Consider the following 26468-nt stretch of genomic DNA (forward strand, 5'->3'; position numbering starts at 1 on the left):
CAAAACCCTCGAAAGAGCTGCCCCGCCCCACCAGACACTTTTCACAAGAGCTGCAGCAGCTGCCTCGGCCACAGGGACCACGCGAGAGGTGGTGCACAGCACCACAGAGCTCCTGCAAGTGCTCGGAGCATGGTGCACAGCGCTACTTAGAAGGCATCACGCAGGCCACTAGTGCACGGCGCACACTGAGTGTGCAAGGGCTCAAGGCAGGTAAGTGTGAAGTACAGCGCTACATAGAGGTCGCCAAAAATGGACTCTGGTGCAGAGTGTGTACAAGCACACCGCGTGAGCCCCCTGTAAAGAGTGCTACGCAGAAGGCACCGAGCAGGCCCACTCAAGCATACAGTGCGCACCAAGTGTACAAGAACTCTAGGGTGGTTGGTGTGGAGTACAGGGATTGCAACCTGTGGTGCACAGAGCGTGTACAAGCCCACAGTGTGAGCCCACCCTGGTGAACAGTGCTACGCACAAGGCACCGAGCAGGCCCACTGTGGCGTACAGTGAGCACTGAGTGTACAAGAGCTCTAGGGCGGTTGGTGTGGAGTACAGTGCTACGTAGAGGACAGGGAGTGCACCCTGTGGTGCACAGAGCGTGTACAAGCCCACAGTGTGAGCCCACCCTGGTGAACAGTGCTACGCACGAGGCACCGAGCAGGCCCACTGTGGCGTACAGTGCGCACTGAGTGTACAAGAACTCTAGGGTGGTTGGTGTGGAGTACAGTGCTACGCAGAGGACAGGGAGTTCACCCTGTGGTGCACAGAGCGAGTACAAGCCCACAGTGTGAGCCCACCCTGGTGAACAGTGCTATGCACAAGGCACTGAGCTGGCCCACTCCAGCGTACGGTGCTCACTGAGTGTACAAGAGCTCTAAGCAGGTTAGTGTGGACTACAGTGTCATGTAGAGGACATAAAGATTGCACCCAGTAGTGCCCAGAGCGTGTACAAGCACACCGTGTGAGCCCACCTTGGTGAACAGTGCTATTTGGAAGGCACCGGGCAGGCCCACTCCAGTGTACAGTGCGCACTGAGTGTACAAGAGCTCTAGGCTGGTTGGTGTGGAGTACAGGGATTGCAACCTGTGGTGCACAGAGCGTGTACAAGCCCACAGTGTGAGCCCACCCTGGTGAACAGTGCTACGCACAAGGCACCGAGCAGGCCCACTGTGGCGTACAGTGAGCACTGAGTGTACAAGAACTCTAGGGTGGTTGGTGTGGAGTACAGTGCTACGCAGAGGACAGGGAGTTCACCCTGTGGTGCACAGAGCGTGTACAAGCGCACCGTGTGAGCCCACCTTGGTGAACAGTGCTACGCACAAGGCACTGAGCTGGCCCACTCCAGCGTACAGTGCGCACTGAGTGTACAAGAGCTCTAGGCTGGTTGGTGTGGAGTACAGTGCTACGTAGAGGTCAGACAGAATGGACCCTGTGGTGCACAGTGTGTAGAAGCGCACCGTGTGAGCCCACCCTGGTGAATAGTGCTACACAGAAGGCACCGCTTAGGGCCACTCTAGCATACGGTGTCTCACTAAGTGTACAAGGGCTGAAGGAAGGCAGGTGATGTGGAGTACTACAGTGGTAAGTAGAGGTCACAGAGAATAGACACTGTGGTGCACAGAGTGCATACGAGTGCACTGTGCGAGCCCACCTTGGTGAATGGCGCTACGCAGAATGCACTGAGCAGGCCAACTATAGTGCACAGTGCGCACCGAGTGTACAAGAGCTCTAAGCAGGTCAGTGTGGAGTACAGTGCTACAACGAGGGCACCAATAATGGACACTCTGGTGCACAGAGTGTGTATGAGCGCTCCTTGTGAGTCCACCTGGTGAACAGTGCTACGCAGACGGTACAGAGCAGGCCCACTCTAAAGTACAATGACCACTTCTACAAGAGCTCTAGGCAAGTCAGTGGTGCACAGTACTACTTTGCAGGCACCGAGAATGGACTCTGTGGTGCACAGAGTGTGTACGAGCGCACCGTGTGAGCCCCTGTAAACAGTGCTATGCAGAAGGCACCGAGCAGGCCCAATCTAGCGTACAGTGCTGACTGAGTGTACAAGCAGGTCAGTGTGGAGTACAGCACTGCATAGAGGGCACCGAGAATGGACACTGGTGCACAGTGTGTACAGTGTGAACCCACCCTGGTGAACAGTGCTAAGCAGAAGGCACGGAGCAGGCCACTTTAGCATACTGAGATACAAGAACTCCAAGCAGGTTAGTATAGAGTGCAGCACTGCATAGAGGCACCGAGAATGGACACTGGTGCACAGAGTGTGTACAGTGTGAACCCACCCTGGTGAATAGTGCTACGCAGAAGGCACGAAGCAGGCCCATTCTAGTGTACAGTGCACACAGTGTACAAGAGCTCTAAGCAGGTCAGTAAGGAGTACAGCGCTACATGAAGGGCGCAAAGAACGGACACTGGTGCACAGTGTGTACGAGCACACTGTGAGCCCACCCTGGGAAGAGTGCTACGCAGAAGGCACCGAGCAGGCCCACTCCAGCGTACAGTGCGCACTGAGTGTACAAGAGCTCTAGGCAGGTCAGCATAGAGGACGCTAGCGGTGGCATCAGTAATGCACACTGCGGGTCACAGTGTCTACGAGTGCTCTGAACTTGGTGAACAGTGCTACTGAGAGCATCGAGCTTCGAGCATGACCACTAGCATACAGTGGGCACCAAGTGTACAAAAGCTTTGGGGAGGCCAGTGTGGCGTAGTTTTAAGAAGATACATTTGTAAGAGCATGGTCCATCTGGGGTCCAATGCTCCTTCAAGGACGCCGAGCATGCACACTGATGCATGGTGTGACGGGCAATGCACAAGTGCTGCAAGGGGTACAGTGCCACAAAAAGCTTATACGTGCACCACGCAGCGCTACTCAGGGTAGAGCGTTTCTTAGAGAGCACCCAGCGTGCACACTGTGGTGCACAGTATCACAGGGGGCGTAAAGCTCTCCCCACAGTCCTACCCTGGTGTACGATGCTAGTTAGAGACCACCAAGTGTGCACACTGTGGTGCACAGTATCACAGGGGGCGTAAAGCTCTCCGTGTAGTCCTACCCTGGTGTACGATGCTAGTCCGAGAGCACCCAGCATGCACACTGTGGTGCACAGTATCACAGGGGGCGTAAAGCTCTCCGTGCAGTCCTACCCTGCTGTACGGTGCTACTTAGAGAGCACCCAGCTTGCACACTGTGGTGCACAGTATGACAGGGAGTGAAAAGCTCTCTGCGCAGTCCTACCCTGCTGTACGGCCCAAGTTAGAGAACACCAAGCATGCACACTGTGGTGCACAGTATAACAGGGGGCGTAAAGCTCTCCGTGCAGTCCTACCCTGGTGTATGGTCCAAGTTAGAGAACACCAAGCGTGCACACTGTGGTGCACAGTATAACAGGGAGCATACAAGCTCTCCGTGCAGTCCTACCCTGGTGCACGGTGCCAGGTAGAGAGTACCCAGCTCGCATACTGTGGTGCACAGTGTAACAGGGAGTGTACAAGCACACAAGCAGACAGCGTAGGTTTACCCTGGTGTACAGTGCCAGAGACCAGCATGCTCGCTGTGGGGTACAGTACCACTTGAAGTGTGGAAGTGCACCATGCAAGCCTACCCTGCTTCTTGGAGAGCACCTACCATGCACACTGTGGTGCACAGAGCCACAGAGTCTACACAAACCTACTCTGGTGCACAGTGCTAGAAAGCACCGAATATATACAGTGTAGGGCACAGTGCCGGACGGAGTGCACAAGTACACGTGCAAGCCTATCCTAGTGTACTGTGCACACTCTCGCTGCGGAGTACAGTGCCACACAAGTGCACTGTGTGAGCCTACCCCTGTGTACAGGGCACTTAGAGGGCAGTGAGCACGCTCAGTGCCACATGGGGTGCACAAGGGACACCAGTCTGGTGTACAGCATTCCTTGGAGCGCACTGAGGATACAGAATGAGTGCACAAGGGATCCGTGCAAGCCCAGCCTGGTGTACAGCGCTCCTTAGAAACACAGAGGGTGCACAAGGGCACTGTGGAAGCCCAGCTTCCCAGCACTCCTTACAGAGCACCAAGGATGCATAAGGGCACCAGTCGAGCCTAGTGTGGTGTACAGCAGTCAGAGAGCACCAAGGGTGCACACTGAGTGCACAAGGGCACTGTGCCAACCTGGTCTGGTGTACAGCATCCCTTAGAGAGCACCAAGGGTGCACAAGGGCACTGTGCGAGCCCGGCCTGGTGTACACCACTCCTTAGAGAGCACCAAGGGTGCACACCGAAGGTGCACAAGGACACCGTGCGAGCCCGGCCTGAGAGCACCGAGGGTGCACCTGGGCCCCGTGCGAGCCCAGCCTGAGAGCACCGAGGGTGCACAAGGGTACCGTGCGAGCCCAGCCTGGTGCACGGCACTCCTTAGAGAGCACCGAGGGTGCACAAGGGCACTGTGGGAGCCCGGTCTGGTGCACGGCACTCCTTAGAGAGCACTGGGGGTGCACAGTGAGTGCACAAGGGCCCCGTGCGAGTCCAGCCTGAGAGCACCTAGGGTGCACAAGGGCCCCGTGCGAGTCCAGCCTGCTGCACGGCACTCCTTAGAGAGCACCGGGGGTGCACAAGGGCACTGTGGGAGCCCGGCCTGGTGTACAGCACTCCTTGGAGTGCACCAAGGGTGCGCCAGGGTACCGTGCAAGCCCAGCCTGGTGCACGGCACTCCTTAGAGAGCACCGGGGGTGCACATGGGCACTGTGGGAGCCCGGCCTGGTGTACACCACTCCTTAGAGAGCACCAAGGGTGCACACCGAAGGTGCACAAGGACACGGTGCGAGCCCGGCCTGAGAGCACAGAGGGTGCACCTGGGCCCCGTGCGAGCCCAGCCTGAGAGCACCGAGGGTGCACAAGGGTACCGTGCGAGCCCAGCCTGGTGCACGGCACTCCTTAGAGAGCACCGAGGGTGCACAAGGGCACTGTGGGAGCCCGGACTGGTGCACGGCACTCCTTAGAGAGCACCGGGGGTGCACAGTGAGTGCACAAGGGCCCCGTGCGAGTCCAGCCTGAGAGCACCGAGGGTGCACCTGGGCCCCGTGCGAGCCCAGCCTGAGAGCACCGAGGGTGCACAAGGGTACTGTGCGAGCCCAGCCTGGTGCACGGCACTCCTTAGAGAGCACCGAGGGTGCACAAGGGCACTGTGGGAGCCCGGTCTGGTGCACGGCACTCCTTAGAGAGCACTGGGGGTGCACAGTGAGTGCACAAGGGCCCCGTGCGAGTCCAGCCTGAGAGCACCGAGGGTGCACCTGGGCCCCGTGCGAGCCCAGCCTGGTGCACGGCACTCCTTAGAGAGCACCTAGGGTGCACAAGGGCCCCGTGCGAGTCCAGCCTGCTGCACGGCACTCCTTAGAGAGCACCGGGGGTGCACAAGGGCACTGTGGGAGCCCGGCCTGGTGTACAGCACTCCTTGGAGTGCACCAAGGGTGCGCCAGGGTACCGTGCGAGCCCAGCCTGGTGCACGGCACTCCTTAGAGAGCACCGGGGGTGCACAGCGAGTGCACAAGGGCCCCGTGCGAGTCCAGCCTGCTGCACTGAGTGACAGCAGATCAGAGCTCAGTGAGGGCTCCCAGTGACAGCTCCAGGCAGAGTGCACGGGTCACCAGGCTGCACAATCAGACATTGCTCCTTACACCCCACCCCCACATTTGCAGTCCTCCGATGTGGAGCCTCCCCTGGGGGCATGAACACATTAGAAGACATTCCACTGATGAGTCGAGGCGCTGGTGGGGGAGGGGGGCAGCGCCGCCCCCCTATATAAAATGTACCGCACTGAAGGCTTCCCAGCACTCACGTGACATCAATAAACCTCCTCTGCAGGAAACAGGAAAGGCCGGGAGAAGGGAAATCCTGCGAGGGATAGCTCTGCTGTCCAAGGCCGGAGACCCTGCCTTCACCCAGCCAGCAGGAGGGGAAAGCGCTGTGCGCTGCACGGGTTACTCGCGGCGCTTCGTGTAGCGCCGCGTCTTGCCTCTAAGACATGCAAGCGCTGTAAGGAAGGTCAGACCCCGGGTACGGGGAGGGCCACCAGCTCTGGGGTGCTACCTGATGACTAGAGGGGTCCGGGCCCGAGGGGGGAGACCCCAGCAGAGACAGGAGGGCGTGAATATCAGTGAATGGCCCCTGTGAACCTGCGGGACTCGGGCAGGTCTCACAAGCAAGGGGTCGAGGTCACTGACGTGCAGAAAAGAAAACAACTGACACAACAGAAGGAATTCAATATACGGATGGACAATGGTGCGTTTCAAAGGGTATCCAACAAATCTGGACAAGCATTGGCAAAGCCAATAGGTCTGGCCTACATAAACGCTACTGGCTTCGGCCATGTGCTTTTGCCATGTTGTATCCAAGTGTGGTACACTGGGTTTGCTGGAGTAGAGCGTCGTAGACCGGAGTAGTGTCGAGTGGAGCTCAGTGGCAGGGAGTGGAGTTCAGTGGCTGGGAGTGGAGTGAGGTAGTGGACTGGACTGAATTGCAGTAGATTGGGGTGGACTGGATTAGAGTGGTGTAGATTGAAGTGAGGTGCATTGATTGGGGTACACTGGATTGGTGGGGGTGGACCGGAGTGACAGGTCTGTGGTGGGGTGGGTTACCGTAGGATGTTTGGAGTGGGGTGAATTAGAGTGGAGTAGGGCGAGTGGGCAGGAGCGGGGTGGACTGGGGGGTAGATTAGATTGGAGTGAGGTGGATTGACATGGGGTGGAGCAGGGCTATTGGATTAGGGTGGGGTGGAGTGGAATGCTTTCAGGTGGGGTGGATTGGAGTGGAGTCTACTGGGGCAGATGGTTTTGGATGGAGCGGGTGGGTTGGCGTGTGGTGGATTGGATTGGTCTGGGGTGGATTGGATTGAGTGGGGTGGATTGGGGTGCATTGGACAATGTGTGAACACCGTTTTGGAAATTACACATAATAAAGAAACAATGTTGCTTTGCAATGTTTCAACAAAATAATAATCTTTTCAGAACAGAGCCCTGGAGCAAAAACAAAAGAAAATAGGAGTGCAAAGTGAGAAAACAAGACTTGGCAAAATAAAAAGAAATCTCACTACAGAAAATATATTTTTGCAATTTTGTTTCTTCTGCTGGGCACATGTTTGCCAGTCACACACCTTCTGTTGCAGGGTGCTAAAATTAAAATTGACAAAATAGTACCTCAAACATGTAGGGAGCAGAAGACTGGGGCTGATGAAGTTGAATCAGTAGTGCTTGGTCCCTGCTCCACAGAGAGGAACGGAGATGATGCCAGGCCTTCAGTGACAAACGAAGACGAAGGCAAGCCAACAAATGGCAAACAACGGGCGGGCTCCAAGCCCTTATTGTTAACAACGGTATCTAGCAAGCGAGATGCATGCAACAGCGCATGGTATCACAGGCTCGACCCTAAAAATATCTGCTCTAATTCTTCAGAATGAGCAATTTATCTCTAAATCCAAAAGCAAACAGCTCTATAAAATATTTACATAAAAAAAAGCATCTACCAAATTTATAAATGGCTGGACCACAGGCCGGCGACGGCAGAGACTAATCCATCTGAGTCGTGGCCAAACTTCTCCGAAGGCCCGACAGAGTAAGGGCTGCTGATGAATTGGCTATGACCGCCTATCCGAAGAGGGTGGGCAGATATATAGCTGTTTTTTTACAGCCCATCATCGCAAGGAAAACCCTGGCGATAAGGGGCAGTAAAAACATCAAAATGCCCTACCCTGCCAGGAGAGAGGACTCCTGTGGTGAGAGGGTGGGTATTTTTTTTAGTTTCAAAAACAAAATCTGGACTTTAGGTTTTGTTTTGGACAATAAAAACAAAAAATTGTAACTTTGCTGTTACAGCTCTGTCATGTTTGACGGAGCCATATGATAAAGTTACAGCGCATTTATGGGAACCTTGACCGTGGTTCCTGTAAATTCTACAAATGTCATTTGGCCCAACAGGCATTTCTAAATTTGCCTGTCAGGACCTCTGCCAAGATGGTGGAGTTATTTTAAAAAAAAAATAAACAACTCAGTGACCCTGGTCGTGGATGGACCGACCTATTTTTAAATTGTGCCATAAGAACAGGAAGTCACGTTAACGCTGCTATACCCAGGATGACGCAGAGCGGTAACATCCAACAAGGTAGCAGAATCTCAGTAATCACAAGAGTCCAGTTTAATAAAACTGAAAAAAACACAGTGACTGCAAGGAGGAGACAGTGGAAAGGTGGGGATATGGCAGTGGCGTCAACCACCACATCAGCGCCGCTCCTGAAAACACACCCCCTCCACAAAGCCGACGTCTCTCTCCGTAGAAGGTAGAACTGTAGTCTACGTGTTTTAACACATTATACCAGAGACAGTAAAATAAAAGAACCCGCAGGTGTGCAAGACTTCCAACAGCTATACGGCCAACGTCTAGAGGGGGAGACAACCATGCCAAGCCACGGCTTGTAAATCACAAACCTCAAGCAGAGTGGGGGTTGCACCAGTAAAGTGTACCCCAGAACACAATCACAGCCCCCCTCTGACAAACACCCCCACAGGCTGCCTACACTTGGACAGAGGTCCACCTCGTCTGTAAGCCCGCCTGGACATCAGCATAGCATACCAACCATGGCGATAATTAACCACATCAAAGAAAAGATAGACAAGAAGGAAGGCATCCTCACTCTCAATACTAGACCAGTAGATCGGTCACTGCCATTCTGGCACTTGCAGGGCAGAAGGAGATCCCAACATGCCCCACCTTACACAGAACCTCAACAGGCACCTTCCTTAACTTACAATTCCATATTTGGACTCTTACACACACACACACACACACACACACAAGCTACAACTCATGAGCCACACAACCATCAACAATGACATATCTTACTGTACACCACCCTCTCTCCTACATCTACAGCCTCACTACAACACTCCCCCAACACTCTGTATCCCACTCTTCCAGTCAAACGATTACATCTCTCAACATCTCTCAATGTTGAAATTCTCCAAATATAATTTCATGCTAACGGGCCCATTCGAAATCACTCCTCTTCCACATAACCAGGTCTCCTACACACTCACCACCGTTGTCGCCAATAGGAAACATGATTCTGGTGACGAGATGATTGGGTGAGAAGAATCCCTGGTCAATGCTAGGTCACACTTGACTCTGGTACAGCTAACATCAGCACACACAGCAGCCCTGCCCCCCTGCCTAGACAGGGTACATACCTGTTTAAACTGCTCCTCGTAGGTCCAGTCCCCATGGTCCTGAGCTTGAGGAGGGAGCTGCGAGTGTCCCAGAGGAGGGAGCCCAGATGAGAGGCGCTCAAGCCCGCCGGACGGCCTTGGTGCATCACCCCTGTAAAGCTGCGGCGTCTGCTGCTTCAGGTCAAGAACTTGTCCCTTGCCAGACTTCCCAGTATCCACAACAAGTCCTTCATCCAGATCATCATCGTAGTCTTCCTCCATGTCCTCCTCAAAGTCATCCTCATCCCACTTGCGCTTCCTGGTAAAAAAAAAAAAAAAAGTCAAGCAAGCGGGCCAAGAACAGCCAATACAGAACAATCAACAGTCCACAGACGTTACTTTATCTAACCCTGTGGTCTCCTCATTGCAGTCTGGCCCTCGCCTGAACTGCATAAAAAGGTAACCCCTCGCTGGACATCAACCGGAGCATGATATACTCAATCTTTGGGACCATGGGTAGGTATTATTCACATCCTCACACTCTGAGGTGGCCGTGACAAGGCCGTGACCAGTTTCCGAAAGCAGTGTGGACATTACACCATGCCCAGAGTACACAATCTGTACTTTAGCACCGCAACACACTCTGCAAGCAAGGCCTGGGCATTAGGATTGCCGTGCACTCAAAAAAGTACAAAATAAGGCTCAAGCATGAGAAGCTCCCACTTAGAAGGCATAATGAAAGCATGATTAGGCCCACACATGCTGAACATGGCCTGGGCATTATCACATTCTTCAGCTCTGCAAAAAGGCCTTTGCCTCATCTCCACACTTCTAGTGAGCACATCTTGGGCATCATCCCTACCACAAACTCAGAGCTTGGTATTATCACCATCTTGATGCACTCTGCGAGTGTACTGTGGGAATGATCTCATACTGAGACAAGGGTGTGGAATTTAATAAAATCTACTTGTCCATGGGACAGGTTTCTTCATAAACCTACTTGTCCTGTAAATAATCCACTTGTCCCCTCTGGTGCCACATAGTTCTGTGATACATTATGGCAGCAATATCATTATATAAAAGAGCTCTGATAATAGTCACTCTGATTATGCTGCGGCTCATACCATAGCAGGGTTTAAATTCTAGCAATTCCCACATTTTGCCACCTTACCACAGAGATTCATACTAGGGCTGGAAGTAGCACTAAGCAAACTTGCTAACTTGCATGTTTATGGGGTTTTCACCAGCTCTTCTCTAATCTTTTTCTATACCGAGAAAAGTTTGGAAATGTACTCCTGACAAGGGCAGAAATACAATTTCTTCCATGGTTTGGGGAAAAAAGTGGTCAGAGGGAAAGTGAACTCGTAACTGCTCAAAGGATTTTTGCATGAGCAAATCTGCATATGCATATTTGCTTGTGCTAAAATGCAGTTCACAAATATTTTCTAAGAGTACAATTTCCTGGCCTACTTCTGTAAATTATTGTGAACTCATGAAAGCTGTAAATGTGCACTAACACAAGGGCATATGCCAAGGGTGCACTTTTGTGACTTTAATAAATAATTGGGCCCCTAGTAAGGTCTTGATTAACCAGGACCTTGTGTATGTATTAAAATTCTTGTCTCGATCTCTCTGTCCAGAGACTGTCTTCACTGTGAGTGACAGCATTCTGCTCTTTCACAAGGAGCATAACGGCACACAAAGCAGTTTTGAGTGCCACAGACCACTGTTGCAATGTGGGTTTTCTGATACCAAAATATATTATTGCTTTTTACCAACATTTTTTATAATGGTGAGGGCCTGGCAGCTCCCACAACAATAATGTTTCACTAAAACCATGTCAAAAGAAGATAAGCATTGACAAAACCAAAAGTCTGACCACCAATGTCAGACCTATTGGGTTTATCAATGATTGTTTATTTTCATGTTTCCTATAATCCTGTTGAAGCTAGTTGCTCCGTTTGTCCGTTATGAATATTTTTTTTTTTAGACTACTAGCATGCATCAACACATTCTAGTAGATGACACCCCAAAGAAATGGTACCTAAAATTTCACAGTATAGTATAAAAAAAATTCCTAGTTGCACTTATTGTGAACATTTAATTTGAAAGCAAAGGCTTATCAATCTTGCTTTCAAGCATCTGAAGATATTTGCATCTAATCAGAAAGCATTCTGGGAGCATTATACATAACCTCAAATTGTTAAACTCTGCAAACAAGTGTACACATTTGTATGCTGTGACCTCTCATCAGTGCAATCCAAGCTCAACATTTCCTTGGAGCGCTCACCCTAATAATGAAAGCTTTGCATTAATGAACCATGAATACAAGCTCCACCAGCATTAACACAGGGACACCAATATAATACCTTAACTGCAGGCAATACCCTTACCTGTTCCATAATGTGGTAAACTGGCAGCCAAATGGTTTGGGCTGCAGGGGGTGGGGGTCCTGAGGACAAAATAAACATGAAATCTCGTTGTCCCTGACACTCAATAGGTGAATTCCACACCCCTGTTCCCCAGTGAGTGCAGTCACACTAGGTAAGTAAGGTCTTAGCATGATCACTTCACATTCAGCAAGACTGGCATAGAGACAATCTCTTCATATTCGGGAAGCGTGGCTCGGGTATTAATCTCACACTTAACAAACGCGACTTGGATACAATCTTCAAAAATTCAGTGAGCATGGCTTGGGTGTGATGCTTCTACATGCAATGCACACAGCTCGAGTAGAATGTCCCTATGCACAGCGAGTGCAGGTCGAGTAGAACGTCCCTATGCACAGTGAGTGCAGCTCATGGACAATATCCCTACACACAGCGAGCACAGTTAGGATACAATGTCCCTACGTGCAGAGAGCTAAGTAGAATGTCCCTACATGCAGCGAGCAAAGCTGGGGTATGATAACACACTCAAGGAGCACAGCTTGAGAAGGATTTGCTCACACTCCACAAACAAGGTCTTAGCATGATCTTTTAACTCTCACTGAACTCTGGACAAGAAGCCCTTCTATAGTTATGTTCCGGCAACACCTTTTGCCACACATCATAGATTATGTTGTAGCGGTGTTTTGCGTTGTATGGCATACAGGTCGTCTTATGTTTTAACAAAAAAATACTTTACTTCTTTGTTCGAATACTCTGCTCCCGCTAATGATCTTTCTGCATAAGACTCCAAATTCAGCCTCGTTACACAAGAACGGACAGCGCTCCATCGGTCTCCTCCTGGGTTCAAAGGGAAACCACTGGAACACTTCTGTTCTAGCACAGGGGTCTCCAAACAGTTGATTGCAAACTACCAGTAGTTACCATTCACCTTCAGAGTAGCTTGGGCCTAGAGTTTTTTTTTTTTTAAAACAACTACATGGTCTCATTTTTTCCTTTTAAAGTTAAGAGAAGGTTGTGTTTATTTTACATTACCATCATCGGGTGCAGATTGCAGGGCCTGATAATCAGCAGTGTTCAGTCAGATCTATGACCCAGGGCACAGAGGTGAAAAACTGAAGTACTAAGGTATTCAACTCTTAAATAAAAGTCCTTGTCAACTCAGTATTGGAGGGGAGAGCAAAATGATGTTTCTCAATGCTTTTAAATCAGAGAAAATTAAAATAAAAGTTACCTTATGATTGTTAACTTTTTATTTTAATTTTCCCAATTATGTTTGTTTACAAAGTGTTGCAATTACAAACAGCAGGACTCTTGCTCCCAGTGTGGCAAGTAGAACACTGTGCCATATCTATAACTGAAAAATATAGTCATTGTCTTAAAATGGGAGAAATTTAAATGGCAGAGAAGTGTTGCACATTCTGAACATTGTTGCACTTTAAAAATGATTGCATGTGTGTGTGGTACATACATATAATGGTGCCACATTTGGCGAAAAATATGTCCTGTACCACAAGTACACAAAACACAGGCTTTCAGTTACCCATACATATATATATTCCATTGATATGCACATACGTTCATGCATCTCCAAAGACCACACTCACCAACACACATGGCAGCCCTGTCACAGCAGTGCCCCTAGTCAAAGTATTTGGTTCAAATACTAGTATCTGGCTCTGTGGACACTATGCTTAAAGTCAAGGTAGCTGGGTGTGAAGGTGTCTGGAAATTATGCAGGAGTTGTTTAGCCTTTGAAAGTGAACGATTTTCACCGATCAGAAGTAGCTCTCACTACAGAAAAGGTCAGAGACCCCTGATCTAGACTGACAAACTTTGAAAGGCTTTTATCATCTGTAATCCCCAGAGTGAGGAAGGGGGGGTCAAGGAAACAAGAGGAAAGTACGGGCTGTTTGCACTCACATCATCCTAGAACAGAACGTTTATCACAAAAAAAGGCAAAGGAGAGACGCATTTACAAATCTCTCGAATTACCCACAAGTGTCTAAGAAATAGACAGAACAATTAATTACAAAAATTTGTAAGACATGGTCTCATACACCAACCTGGATGTCATGCTGATGTACTCAGTGCAGTGGCCGGGTGAGACTTTTGGCAAACGGGTGCCCACGTACTTCTCTACGAGGCACTCGTAAGCACATGCTAGGGACCTCTCAAATCCACGGAATAAGCTAACTATTCTCCAGCACAAATAGAAGACTGGCTTTTGGGAGTTGTAGACCAGGAAATTAAGGATCTAAGTCCTGATGAATGCCATAGACTGACCCGGGGGTCCGGCTGAAACATGTTGATCCACCAGATGCAGGAGCAATAGCCACGCCCATGCATCTCTAATGCTTGTAACTACCTTGCTGTGTTTCTACTAATAAAATGAATTCTCCTAAAAAGGCAACCATGATTTTTATTCACACACTCTGGATCCCATGCGCCGCCCTTCATCCACAAGCACTCCCTGCGGATGCAGGGTCCCACCTGCCGTTCGAGGTAAGCGAGGGTGGCCGATGATGAAGCATGGCACCAAGGCAAGTGAACGGGGCCAAATATTTGTAATTCCATGGTGCTTCCTATGTCTTAGACATTTAGACACTCCGGGGTTCGCAACATATGGGACATTTTCAAGGATGTGACCCTTTGTGAACTTGTGTCCAGTTTGCCTTTTTTATGGTGAACCACTCTGAAAGGAGCCCGTTTGACTCAGTTTGATGTTCCTGCACGCATTTTCAGCCTGCACTTTCCCATCACCCACATTTGAACAGCACTCAACCTCTCTCGTCTGCCCAACCCATGCTCTGTAGCTACGGCAAAGTTGCTTTGGTGTGCTACAAAAACAAATCAAAGGTTGGATGTCACGTTATCAACACCCGAAATACTGACCAACCCGAATATCAAAAATCATGATAAAGGCTCCAGAAATATCATCAAAGTGAAAGTACATTTACAAAGACAGGCTCCACTGTGAGAATATTTCTGCCGTCAATATCATCCTCATGATGTAAGGTAGGTCAATATTTCAAATATGATGACGCTGTATAACACCAAATAGACTAAATACTCCCGCAGAGCTATTTTGATGTTTCTGTGCTGCAGCAAGAGTAGAGTCTGTGAGCCGAGAAGTAGCTTCTGATTCTGTAAGAGGGGCAGTGGGAACGATTTGTGCACCAATTTCAAGAGTACCACAATTCAGCCCCAGTTTCAGTCCCCGCACTTACTCTTCCTCCTCGTCTTCCTCGGACCCACCGTCCTGCAAGCCTTCCTCAGGGTAGGAGTCCCTGTCCTGCTCATCCTCCTCAGAGCCAAGACTGTCCTCCGACACCCCTGGGCTGGACTGCTGACTGAGTCCTGCAGCAGCAGCCCTCATAGCAGCTAATGCAGCCACCTGTGCACGCTGGATGCGCGCAGCCTCTGGCTCGCTGTCGTCAGAGGTCCCCCTGCTGCCCAGGGAAAGGTTCAATCCCCCAGCGTGGCCAGGCTGGGAGTAGTTCTGGTTAGCAGAGGAAGGGCTGGTGCGAGGCACAAGTTGTTCTCTCTGAAGTTCCTGCTGTGGTTGATGCCGGGCCTGCAGCTCCAGCTGTGGCGATTGTCTAGCCTGCATTTCCTGCTGTGGCGGTTGCCTACTTTGTAGCTCCTGCTGTTGATGGTGTCGGCTCTGCAGTTCCTGAAGTGGCGGTTGGCGGGCCTGCAGTTCCTGCTGGGGCTGCCGAGCATCCAGTTCCTGCTGCTGGCGGGCCTCAAGCTCCTGCTGTAGCCGGGCTCGCTGCTGTCGCTGCAGGTTTTCCATCACCGCTTGAAGTTTCATGGCTCGGGGGCGGCCAGCGGGCTGGCACTGCCGCGCGGCCTGGGCCTCCTCCTCCCTTATTCTCCCAGCTTTTGATCCCACCACAGGAGAAAGCTGAGGAAGGCCCAGGTGTCTCATGTGCACATGTAGCACAACAGGACTAACTCCGGAAACGGAAGCAGCAAGGGACCAGTGCAACTAGCAAGGCCAGCAGCGGCGCCGATCAAACACGGAAGGCGGTCCTTTCAGCCTGGCCGGCTCTCGTCAGGCAACAGTCCTGCACATGGCCAGCAATGGGTCGGGTACTCTCAGAGGTGCCGGTGTGTGCCCCAGACGTCCGCTCAGCCCTTCAGCAGTAGTTCACTGGACTGCTGTCGAGTTGTAGTCAAAGAAGGTCCACTGAGGGGGCACATCCAGATCTTCACACCTGTGGACAAAGAGAAACAAGAAGACATGAAAGGCTGAACCGCAGCATCACATTTAACAATCTCCTACGGCACCGATGACCCACCCAAGACTGCTACAAAGCCTGGGGCCCACCACTCCCTCACGCAGCAGCAGCACAGCCCTTTATCATGATGCAGAAACTGCTACCCGATGCCATGGACATGAGAACTTTGCCTGGTAAGCCTCACGCACCTTCTTAAAAGCAGGTCAAGGGAGCAGTTGAACCCAGCCGACCAACAAACAGGTTTTGACCCAGAAGAAACATGACTATCTCAGGCACCATCTGGGATAATCACACAGTCACCACCGACGGTCATAGCACTCCTGCCCCCAGAAAGAACTCTGCATCAATACATCATACCACAAGATCCGTAGCATCCTGGAAGGCAGGTCTTCCTGCTCTGCAAAAAGACACAACACTGTCTCCTCCTCAGAGCTTAACTCACTGCTACAATGAACCTCACCAGTCCATGCAGGCGACACCCAAGCTCAACGCAGGGCTGGGAAATCCAACAAACCTCGACTCCTGCTCCCTAGACCACTGTCTCCAAAAAGTAGACCCATGTCTGCCACCCGTAACTAAAGGACAGATTCTCACCCGTGGTGACTGGGATCTGGAAACTTGGGACATCTAAAGCCACTGCCATGGGGTGACTAACCTGAGAGTGAGCATGAACTCCAGTCCGTCCACTGCACCTCTTACATCAAGGGATCAAAAGTGCCTTCCACACCATGAAAACCTGGGCACACATCTTCGATAAACCAAGATTCCCTCCCAGTGGTTGCAGCCTCTATCGCCCTGGTCCTGTCACACCGACCAGACTGTACCTGGAGGACCCCTCTCCTTCTCCTGCACAGACTGCAGAATACAGCATCCAGTCTACACATCTCCAGCACTGAAAGCTCTCCACTGGTTGCCGAAGGCCAGACATACCTCACCACAGGCTCTCTGCATTTTCTAACAGGCTCTCCGCTGTGGGAGAACCACCATCTTCCAACTGAAACCAGGCTACTGCTCTCAAACGAAGCCACTGCATGCCAGACTGCATCCGCTCTGGACCACCCCTTCCTTCAGAAAGGCTGGCACCAGCAGCACGTGTTTCTCAGCCCATGTGTCTGGTCTCTACAGGTCACTCCCGTCAACAATAAGGATCATCTCCAACCAGCCTGAGTTCTGGAGAACTGCAGAGACCAAGCCCATGTAGAGTAGGGTGAGGAGGTATGCACTACACTCCACCTAACATCTTATCTTCCCGCCAAGCTTCAGATCCGCTATAAGGTGAAAGGTTCAAGCGTTGCTCGAGACCTCAAGTCCCAATTTCAAATCACTGTTCCCATTCAGGCCGGTCTACAGATGCACCTACCAGCCATCCATAACAGCTGGAGAGCCCCGACTTCACCACTCATAGTGGCTCGGGTCTTCAACAGGGGGTTGAAGCGCTATATTAAGACTACCAAACGAAAACAAGCATTTGCAATGCAACGGGTCTCGCATTTCGTCGAGTTAGAGCTATTAGCCTTGTAAACTCCTAACTGGACTTTTCATGCCACAGATCAGAGCCCATTACCGGATGATCACCACTGGGACTGCAGGAACCTACCTCACTTCCCCACATGGTACATGCACCTCAAGTGTGGGGGTGACTGCGGCACCCTGGGTTAGAGGTTATGAACAGCACATTGGACCCAGACTTTGTAAGTCCTCAGAGAGCCTCAACAGCAAAGCTGCAAACGGCACTCGGAGACACATAACACGCACTTGTCAGAACGAAAGCAGAATACAGAACGGGGGCGGAGAGGTTATTCTCCTTCTGTCCTAAGGGCCAGCTAAAGTCGGATGTTATCGCCACTCACCCACCATCCAGCGCTCGCTTTTAAAAATGTTTTGGCACTGATGCAGCAGATCATCACATGAAAGCTGTGGAGATTGGGAAAGAGGGGGAAAAAGCCAAGGGAATGAAAATATCCACAAGAAGTGAGACTATTAGCGTTGTGAACTCCTACCGGACGTTTGTGCCACAATAAATGACAAATAAAAAAGTGCGCGATCGCGCTGCGAAATAAAGAGAAAAACTAGTGCATTAATCACACAGAAAACATGGAGCCTCGCATGTTTCTAGTAGCTGGTCGGTGCACTCGAGGTGGGCCAAACACCGGAAAAGGCATGATGTATGCATGCCTTACACTAATGAAAGCAAGTGGAGTTTAATAGGCAAGCCCACGAACCAATGAAAGAAACTGACGTGACATGGGCGTGGTTTGAAGCCCGAAGAGAGATTCCAACAGGGGTCGGAGCGCTTTGTGCTCACCCTTTAAAAATAAAAAGCTCAGTGAGAAAGATAAATCATAGGAGCGATGCTTCTAGAAGCCAGCTGTGAACAGCAGAACACAGGTGAACACCCAGACGACAGGTGTGAACAGCAGAACACAGGTGAACACCTAGACGACAGGTGTGAACAGCAGAACACAGGTGAGAAAGACCCAGAAATCAGGTGAGAACAGTAGAACACAGGTGAACACCAAGAAACCAAGTGAGACTAGCAGAACACGGGTGAACACCCAGAAACCAGGTGAGAACAGCAGAACACAGGTGAACAGCCAGACGCCAGGTGAGAACAGCAGAACACAGGTGAACAACCAGACACCAGGTGAGAACAGCAGAACACATGTGAACACCCAGACACCAGCAGAACACATGTGAACACCCATACGCCAGGTGAGACCAGCAGAACACAGGTGAACACCCAGACACCAGGTGAGCTCCAGCAGAACACAGGTGAACACCCGGACGCCAGGTGAGCTCCAGCAGAACACAGGTGAACACCCGGACGCCAGGTGAGCTCCAGCAGAACACAGGTGAACACCCGGACGCCAGGTGAGCTCCAGCAGAACACAGGTGAACACCCGGACGCCAGGTGAGCTCCAGCAGAACACAGGTGAACACCCGGACGCCAGGTGAGCTCCAGCAGAACACAGGTGAACACCCAGACGCCAGGTGAGACCAGCTGAACACAGGTGAACACCCAGACGCCAGGTGAGACCAGCTGAACACAGGTGAACACCCAGACGCCATGTGAGACCAGCTGAACAGAGGTGAACACCCAGACGCCAGGTGAGACCAGCAGAACACAGGTGAACACCCAGACGCCAGGTGAGACCAGCAGAACACAGGTGAACACCCAGACGCCAGGTGAGACCAGCAGAACACAGGTGAACACCCAGACGCCAGGTGAGACCAGCAGAACACAGGTGAACACCCAGACGCCAGGTGAGACCAGCAGAACACAGGTGAACACTCAGACACCAGGTGAGACCAGCAGAACACAGGTGAACACCCAGACACCAGGTGAGCTCCAGCAGAACACAGGTGAACACTCGGACACCAGGTGAGCTCCAGCAGAACACAGGTGAACACTCGGAAACCAGGTGAGACCAGCAGAACACAGGTGAACACCCAGACGCCAGGTGAGACCAGCAGAACACAGGTGAACACCCAGACGCCAGGTGAGACCAGCAGAACACAGGTGAACACCCAGACGCCAGGTGAGACCAGCAGAACACAGGTGAACACCCAGACGCCAGGTGAGACCAGCAGAACACAGGTGAACACCCAGACGCCAGGTGAGACCAGCAGAACACAGGTGAACACCCAGACGCCAGGTGAGACCAGCAGAACACAGGTGAACACCCAGACGCCAGGTGAGACCAGCAGAACACAGGTGAACACTCAGAAACCAGGTGAGCTCCAGCAGAACACAGGTGAACACCCAGACACCAGGTGAGCTCCAGCAGAACACAGGTGAACACCCAGACACGAGGTGAGCTCCAGCAGAACACAGGTGAACACCCAGACACCAGGTGAGCTCCAGCAGAACACAGGTGAACACTCGGACACCAGGTGAGCTCCAGCAGAACACAGGTGAACACTCGGAAACCAGGTGAGCTCCAGCAGAACACAGGTGAACACCCAGACACCAGGTGAGCTCCAGCAGAACACAGGTGAACACTCGGACGCCAGGTGAGACCAGCAGAACACAGGTGAACACTCGGACGCCAGGTGAGACCAGCAGAACACAGGTGAACACCCGGACGCCAGGTGAGACCAGCAGAACACAGGTGAACACCCAGACACCAGGTGAGACCAGCAGAACACAGGTGAACACCCAGACACCAGGTGAGAACAGCAGAACACAGGTGAACACCCAGACGACCGGTGAGAACAGCAGAACACAGGTGAACACCCAGACGACAGGTGAGACCAGCAGAACACAGGTGAACACCCAGACGACAGGCGAGACCAGCAGAACACAGGTGAACACTCAGAAACCAGGTGAGACCAGCAGAACACAGGTGAACACTCAGAAACCAGGTGAGACCAGCAGAACACAGGTGAACACTCAGAAACCAGGTGAGACCAGCAGAACACAGGTGAACACTCAGAAACCAGGTGAGACCAGCAGAACACAGGTGAACACTCAGAAACCAGGTGAGACCAGCAGAACACAGGCGAACACCCAGAAACCAGGTGAGACCAGCAGGTGGACTCCCAGAAGCCAGGTGAGGACAGCAGAACACGGGTAAACACCCAGACACCGGGTGAGACCAGCAGAACACAGGTGAAGAACACCCAGACACCGGGTGAGACCAGCAGAACACAGGTGAAGAACACCCAGACACCAGGTGAGACCAGCAGAACACAGGTGAAGAACACCCAGACACCAGGTGAGACCAGCAGAACACAGGTGAAGAACACCCAGACACCAGGTGAGACCAGCAGAACACAGGTGAACACCAAGACACCAGGTGGGACCAGCAGAACACAGGTGAAGAACACCCAGACACCAGGTGAGACCAGCAGTACACAGGTGAACACCAAGACACCAGGTGGGACCAGCAGTACACAGGTGAAGAACACCCAGACACCAGGTGAGACCAGCAGAACACAGGTGAACACTCAGAAACCAGGTGAGACCAGCAGAACACAGGCGAACACCCAGAAACCAGGTGAGACGAGCAGGTGGACTCCCAGAAGCCAGGTGAGGACAGCAGAACACGGGTAAACACCCAGACACCGGGTGAGACCAGCAGAACACAGGTGAACACCCAGACGCCAGGTGAGACCAGCAGAACACAGGTGAACACCCAGACGCCAGGTGAGACCAGCAGAACACAGGTGAACACCCAGACGCCAGGTGAGACCAGCAGAACACAGGTGAACACCCAGACGCCAGGTGAGACCAGCAGAACACAGGTGAACACCCAGACGCCAGGTGAGACCAGCAGAACACAGGTGAACACCCAGACGCCAGGTGAGACCAGCAGAACACAGGTGAACACCCAGACGCCAGGTGAGACCAGCAGAACACAGGTGAACACCCAGACGCCAGGTGAGACCAGCAGAACACAGGTGAACACCCAGACACCAGGTGAGACCAGCAGAACACAGGTGAACACTCAGAAACCAGGTGAGCTCCAGCAGAACACAGGTGAACACCCAGACACCAGGTGAGCTCCAGCAGAACACAGGTGAACACCCAGACACCAGGTGAGCTCCAGCAGAACACAGGTGAACACCCGGACACCAGGTGAGCTCCAGCAGAACACAGGTGAACACTCGGACGCCAGGTGAGCTCCAGCAGAACACAGGTGAACACTCGGAAACCAGGTGAGCTCCAGCAGAACACAGGTGAACACCCAGACACCAGGTGAGCTCCAGCAGAACACAGGTGAACACTCGGAAACCAGGTGAGACCAGCAGAACACAGGTGAACACTCGGACGCCAGGTGAGCTCCAGCAGAACACAGGTGAACACCCAGACACCAGGTGAGCTCCAGCAGAACACAGGTGAACACCCAGACACCAGGTGAGCTCCAGCAGAACACAGGTGAACACTCGGACACCAGGTGAGCTCCAGCAGAACACAGGTGAACACTCGGAAACCAGGTGAGCTCCAGCAGAACACAGGTGAACACCCAGACACCAGGTGAGCTCCAGCAGAACACAGGTGAACACTCGGAAACCAGGTGAGACCAGCAGAACACAGGTGAACACTCGGACGCCAGGTGAGACCAGCAGAACACAGGTGAACACCCGGACGCCAGGTGAGACCAGCAGAACACAGGTGAACACCCAGACACCAGGTGAGACCAGCAGAACACAGGTGAACACCCAGACACCAGGTGAGACCAGCAGAACACAGGTGAACACCCAGACGACCGGTGAGAACAGCAGAACACAGGTGAACACCCAGACGACAGGTGAGACCAGCAGAACACAGGTGAACACCCAGACGACAGGCGAGACCAGCAGAACACAGGTGAACACTCAGAAACCAGGTGAGACCAGCAGAACACAGGTGAACACTCAGAAACCAGGTGAGACCAGCAGAACACAGGTGAACACTCAGAAACCAGGTGAGACCAGCAGAACACAGGTGAACACTCAGAAACCAGGTGAGACCAGCAGAACACAGGTGAACACTCAGAAACCAGGTGAGACCAGCAGAACACAGGCGAACACCCAGAAACCAGGTGAGACCAGCAGAACACAGGCGAACACCCAGAAACCAGGTGAGACCAGCAGGTGGACTCCCAGAAGCCAGGTGAGGACAGCAGAACACGGGTAAACACCCAGACACCGGGTGAGACCAGCAGAACACAGGTGAAGAACACCCAGACACCGGGTGAGACCAGCAGAACACAGGTGAAGAACACCCAGACACCAGGTGAGACCAGCAGAACACAGGTGAAGAACACCCAGACACCAGGTGAGACCAGCAGAACACAGGTGAAGAACACCCAGACACCAGGTGAGACCAGCAGAACACAGGTGAAGAACACCCAGACACCAGGTGAGACCAGCAGAACACAGGTGAACACCAAGACACCAGGTGGGACCAGCAGAACACAGGTGAAGAACACACAGACACCAGGTGAGACCAGCAGTACACAGGTGAACACCAAGACACCAGGTGGGACCAGCAGTACACAGGTGAAGAACACCCAGACACCAGGTGAGACCAGCAGAACACAGGTGAACACTCAGAAACCAGGTGAGACCAGCAGAACACAGGCGAACACCCAGAAACCAGGTGAGACCAGCAGGTGGACTCCCAGAAGCCAGGTGAGGACAGCAGAACACGGGTAAACACCCAGACACCGGGTGAGACCAGCAGAACACAGGTGAACACCCAGACGCCAGGTGAGACCAGCAGAACACAGGTGAACACCCAGACGCCAGGTGAGACCAGCAGAACACAGGTGAACACCCAGACGCCAGGTGAGACCAGCAGAACACAGGTGAACACCCAGACGCCAGGTGAGACCAGCAGAACACAGGTGAACACCCAGACGCCAGGTGAGACCAGCAGAACACAGGTGAACACCCAGACGCCAGGTGAGACCAGCAGAACACAGGTGAACACCCAGACGCCAGGTGAGACCAGCAGAACACAGGTGAACACCCAGACGCCAGGTGAGACCAGCAGAACACAGGTGAACACCCAGACACCAGGTGAGACCAGCAGAACACAGGTGAACACCCAGACACCAGGTGAGCTCCAGCAGAACACAGGTGAACACCCAGACACCAGGTGAGCTCCAGCAGAACACAGGTGAACACCCGGACACCAGGTGAGCTCCAGCAGAACACAGGTGAACACTCGGACGCCAGGTGAGCTCCAGCAGAACACAGGTGAACACTCGGAAACCAGGTGAGCTCCAGCAGAACACAGGTGAACACCCAGACACCAGGTGAGCTCCAGCAGAACACAGGTGAACACTCGGAAACCAGGTGAGACCAGCAGAACACAGGTGAACACTCGGACGCCAGTTGAGACCAGCAGAACACAGGTGAACACCCAGACGCCAGGTGAGACCAGCAGAACACAGGTGAACACCCAGACACCAGGTGAGACCAGCAGAACACAGGTGAACACCCAGACGACCGGTGAGAACAGCAGAACACAGGTGAACACCCAGACGACAGGTGAGACCAGCAGAACACAGGTGAACACCCAGACGACAGGCGAGACCAGCAGAACACAGGTGAACACTCAGAAACCAGGTGAGACCAGCAGAACACAGGTGAACACTCAGAAACCAGGTGAGACCAGCAGAACACAGGTGAACACTCAGAAACCAGGTGAGACCAGCAGAACACAGGTGAACACTCAGAAACCAGGTGAGACCAGCAGAACACAGGTGAACACTCAGAAACCAGGTGAGACCAGCAGAACACAGGTGAACACTCAGAAACCAGGTGAGACCAGCAGAACACAGGTGAACACTCAGAAACCAGGTGAGACCAGCAGAACACAGGCGAACACTCAGAAACCAGGTGAGACCAGCAGAACACAGGCGAACACCCAGAAACCAGGTGAGACCAGCAGGTGGACTCCCAGAAGCCAGGTGAGGACAGCAGAACACGGGTAAACACCCAGACACCGGGTGAGACCAGCAGAACACAGGTGAAGAACACCCAGACACCAGGTGAGACCAGCAGAACACAGGTGAAGAACACCCAGACACCAGGTGAGACCAGCAGAACACAGGTGAAGAACACCCAGACACCAGGTGAGACCAGCAGAACACAGGTGAACACCAAGACACCAGGTGGGACCAGCAGAACACAGGTGAAGAACACCCAGACACCAGGTGAGACCAGCAGTACACAGGTGAACACCAAGACACCAGGTGGGACCAGCAGTACACAGGTGAAGAACACCCAGACACCAGGTGAGACCAGCAGAACACAGGTGAAGAACACCCAGACACCAGGTGAGACCAGCAGAACACAGGTGAAGAACACCCAGACACCAGGTGAGACCAGCAGAACACAGGTGAAGAACACCCAGACACCAGGTGAGACCAGCATGTGGACACCCAGAAGCCAGGTGATAAGAGCCCGCGTAGCAGGTAAGCTCCTAAGGCCAGGAGGAGGAGACCCCGAGATATAAAAACGGTTATGAGAGCCCAGGACATCCTTAGGGTTAGGAGTGGGGTGCACTGTAAAACCAGACGTGCAGATCTAGCACAGAAACCCGCTCAGCCACAAACCGGCTAGTCCAGTTATTGGGTGCGCTCTGCTTCTGTCAGGGGTGGGCGAGGCAGGGCGATGAGGGCGTTCAGATAATACACATGCAGTGCGAACCTGGGTTAAAAATCAGCCATCTCTAAGGGATTACAGTGTCGTTTTGTGGGGTTCAGGGAAGGTGCAAACAGAGGGACGGAGAGGTGGCCCCCGAAGCATAGTTTATCGAAAGCCTCATTCTTTGCACCAAACCGGTCACCTCCATCCCAGGCCAGGTGGTGCGGACTGAAAGCCAGGACTGACTGGAGGTGTCACTCATGACTTGGTGACATTTGGAAGTTGCGTGATCCCACCGTGCGCTCAGCAAGAATAGACATCCAGCCCCCCAACCCCCCGTCCTGTCCACACTCCAAACCAATCCGATGGTGAGGGGCTGTTGTGTTCCGCAGCCCCAGCGAGGGGGTGCGAGGGCAGGGGGGGGGGGGGGGACTTGTTTGGTGCAGACAGCTCACCCGAAGGAGTCTCGTCTAGTGCACCCTATGATGCAACGTGGGCTGTATCTAGACTGCCCTTGGAAGGGGGTCCCAGCACCCCCAATGTCCTGGGATCCACTCCAGGCCTGAAAGACACACAGCTTGGAGTACGGATCCTGCGACTGGAGACCGTGGTCCAATCCTGGTCCAAGTTGAGCCACGCACCGGCCGCGGCCCATTCCGGGCCAGACTAGAGGAGCCGGAAGAAGGGTTCCCTAGCCGAGGGTCAGCCATGGGACACTGACCAGGAAGTGCACCGTCTGGCCCAGGAACGTGCCCAGGCCTTGCCCCGGGGCCACTACAAGCCTTGCGCTGATCGCCAGCAGAGACTCCCTGGAGGACAGAGCGTGAGTAGAAACATCATGCACTGGTCCCACCCTCCTCTCCCGGGCCAGGCCTGAAAGTGCGGCAGGAATCCAGGAGGCCACCAGGAAGGAGCTCTCGGACGCGCAGGTGCGCAGTGGTTGCTTCAGATCCGCACCTCCAGCGCCCAGACTTGTTCTTGGGCACAACTGCTTTCTTTCGCAGGATTTCTTTAATCTAGATGTCTGGGCCTCCTCCCGGCGCAGTCACATGATGATTCATCTGCCCACAGCTCTCGGAGGACAAGGAGCCGGGACGTGGATGTGTCCAGCCTCCCTAGAAGAGATCAACCCGTCCACCATCAGCCCAGCTGCAAAACCCTCCTAGAAACACACCTGATGTCTGCCCGGGGTGGACGGGCCATCCACGGCCAAGAACCAGGGTCCCTATGCTCATCTGATGGGGAATTATGTGGCCGACTCCCAGGAGGCGCAGCTGAAGGAACAGGTGTCCGGAGGAAGCTGGCCAAGGGATGGCTCACAGCGCTGCGAGGCGCTAGGTGTACCTTGAAGGAACAGATGCATCATGGATCTAAAGACAATTTACCCAACCTCCTCTCTGCTGAGTACAAAATGGAGCAGAACCCTGGACACCCGTCAACAAGTCTCACCCACACGAGGGCTGTGCCGACACCGAGGCGCTAGATGTGCGGATAAAACATCCCACCAGCACATTTAACACAAAATAAACGCTGAGGCCACTCATCATTGGAGAATTCAACATGGTCCTATTTAACTTG

The 26468-nt window shown here is 52.7% G+C and overlaps 2 protein-coding genes across 2 annotated transcripts in view; one reads left to right on the top strand and one right to left on the bottom strand.

Annotated features, from left to right (window-relative positions):
• Positions 1–26468, bottom strand: part of ARID3A (AT-rich interaction domain 3A) — a 161111-nt gene that overhangs the window by 122195 nt on the left and 12448 nt on the right. Inside the window, exons 2-3 of the mRNA XM_069218352.1 lie at positions 14790–15782; positions 9215–9491 (exon numbers count right to left, since the gene is read on the bottom strand). Coding sequence (XP_069074453.1) covers positions 9215–9491; positions 14790–15493 — 981 coding nt within the window. The 5' untranslated portion in view covers positions 15494–15782. The remainder of the gene's footprint in view (positions 1–9214; positions 9492–14789; positions 15783–26468) is intronic.
• LOC138267021 (uncharacterized) overlaps positions 18158–26468 on the top strand; it is a 32331-nt gene continuing 24020 nt past the window's right edge. The window contains exons 1-9 of the mRNA XM_069215868.1: positions 18158–18272; positions 19229–19540; positions 19821–20152; positions 20392–20806; positions 20917–21267; positions 21827–22158; positions 22437–22893; positions 23595–23887; positions 24244–24718. Coding sequence (XP_069071969.1) covers positions 18158–18272; positions 19229–19540; positions 19821–20152; positions 20392–20806; positions 20917–21267; positions 21827–22158; positions 22437–22893; positions 23595–23887; positions 24244–24718 — 3082 coding nt within the window. The remainder of the gene's footprint in view (positions 18273–19228; positions 19541–19820; positions 20153–20391; positions 20807–20916; positions 21268–21826; positions 22159–22436; positions 22894–23594; positions 23888–24243; positions 24719–26468) is intronic.

Source organism: Pleurodeles waltl, chromosome 12 (genome assembly GCF_031143425.1).
Source record: "Pleurodeles waltl isolate 20211129_DDA chromosome 12, aPleWal1.hap1.20221129, whole genome shotgun sequence".
NCBI classification, from domain to species: domain Eukaryota; kingdom Metazoa; phylum Chordata; class Amphibia; order Caudata; family Salamandridae; genus Pleurodeles; species Pleurodeles waltl.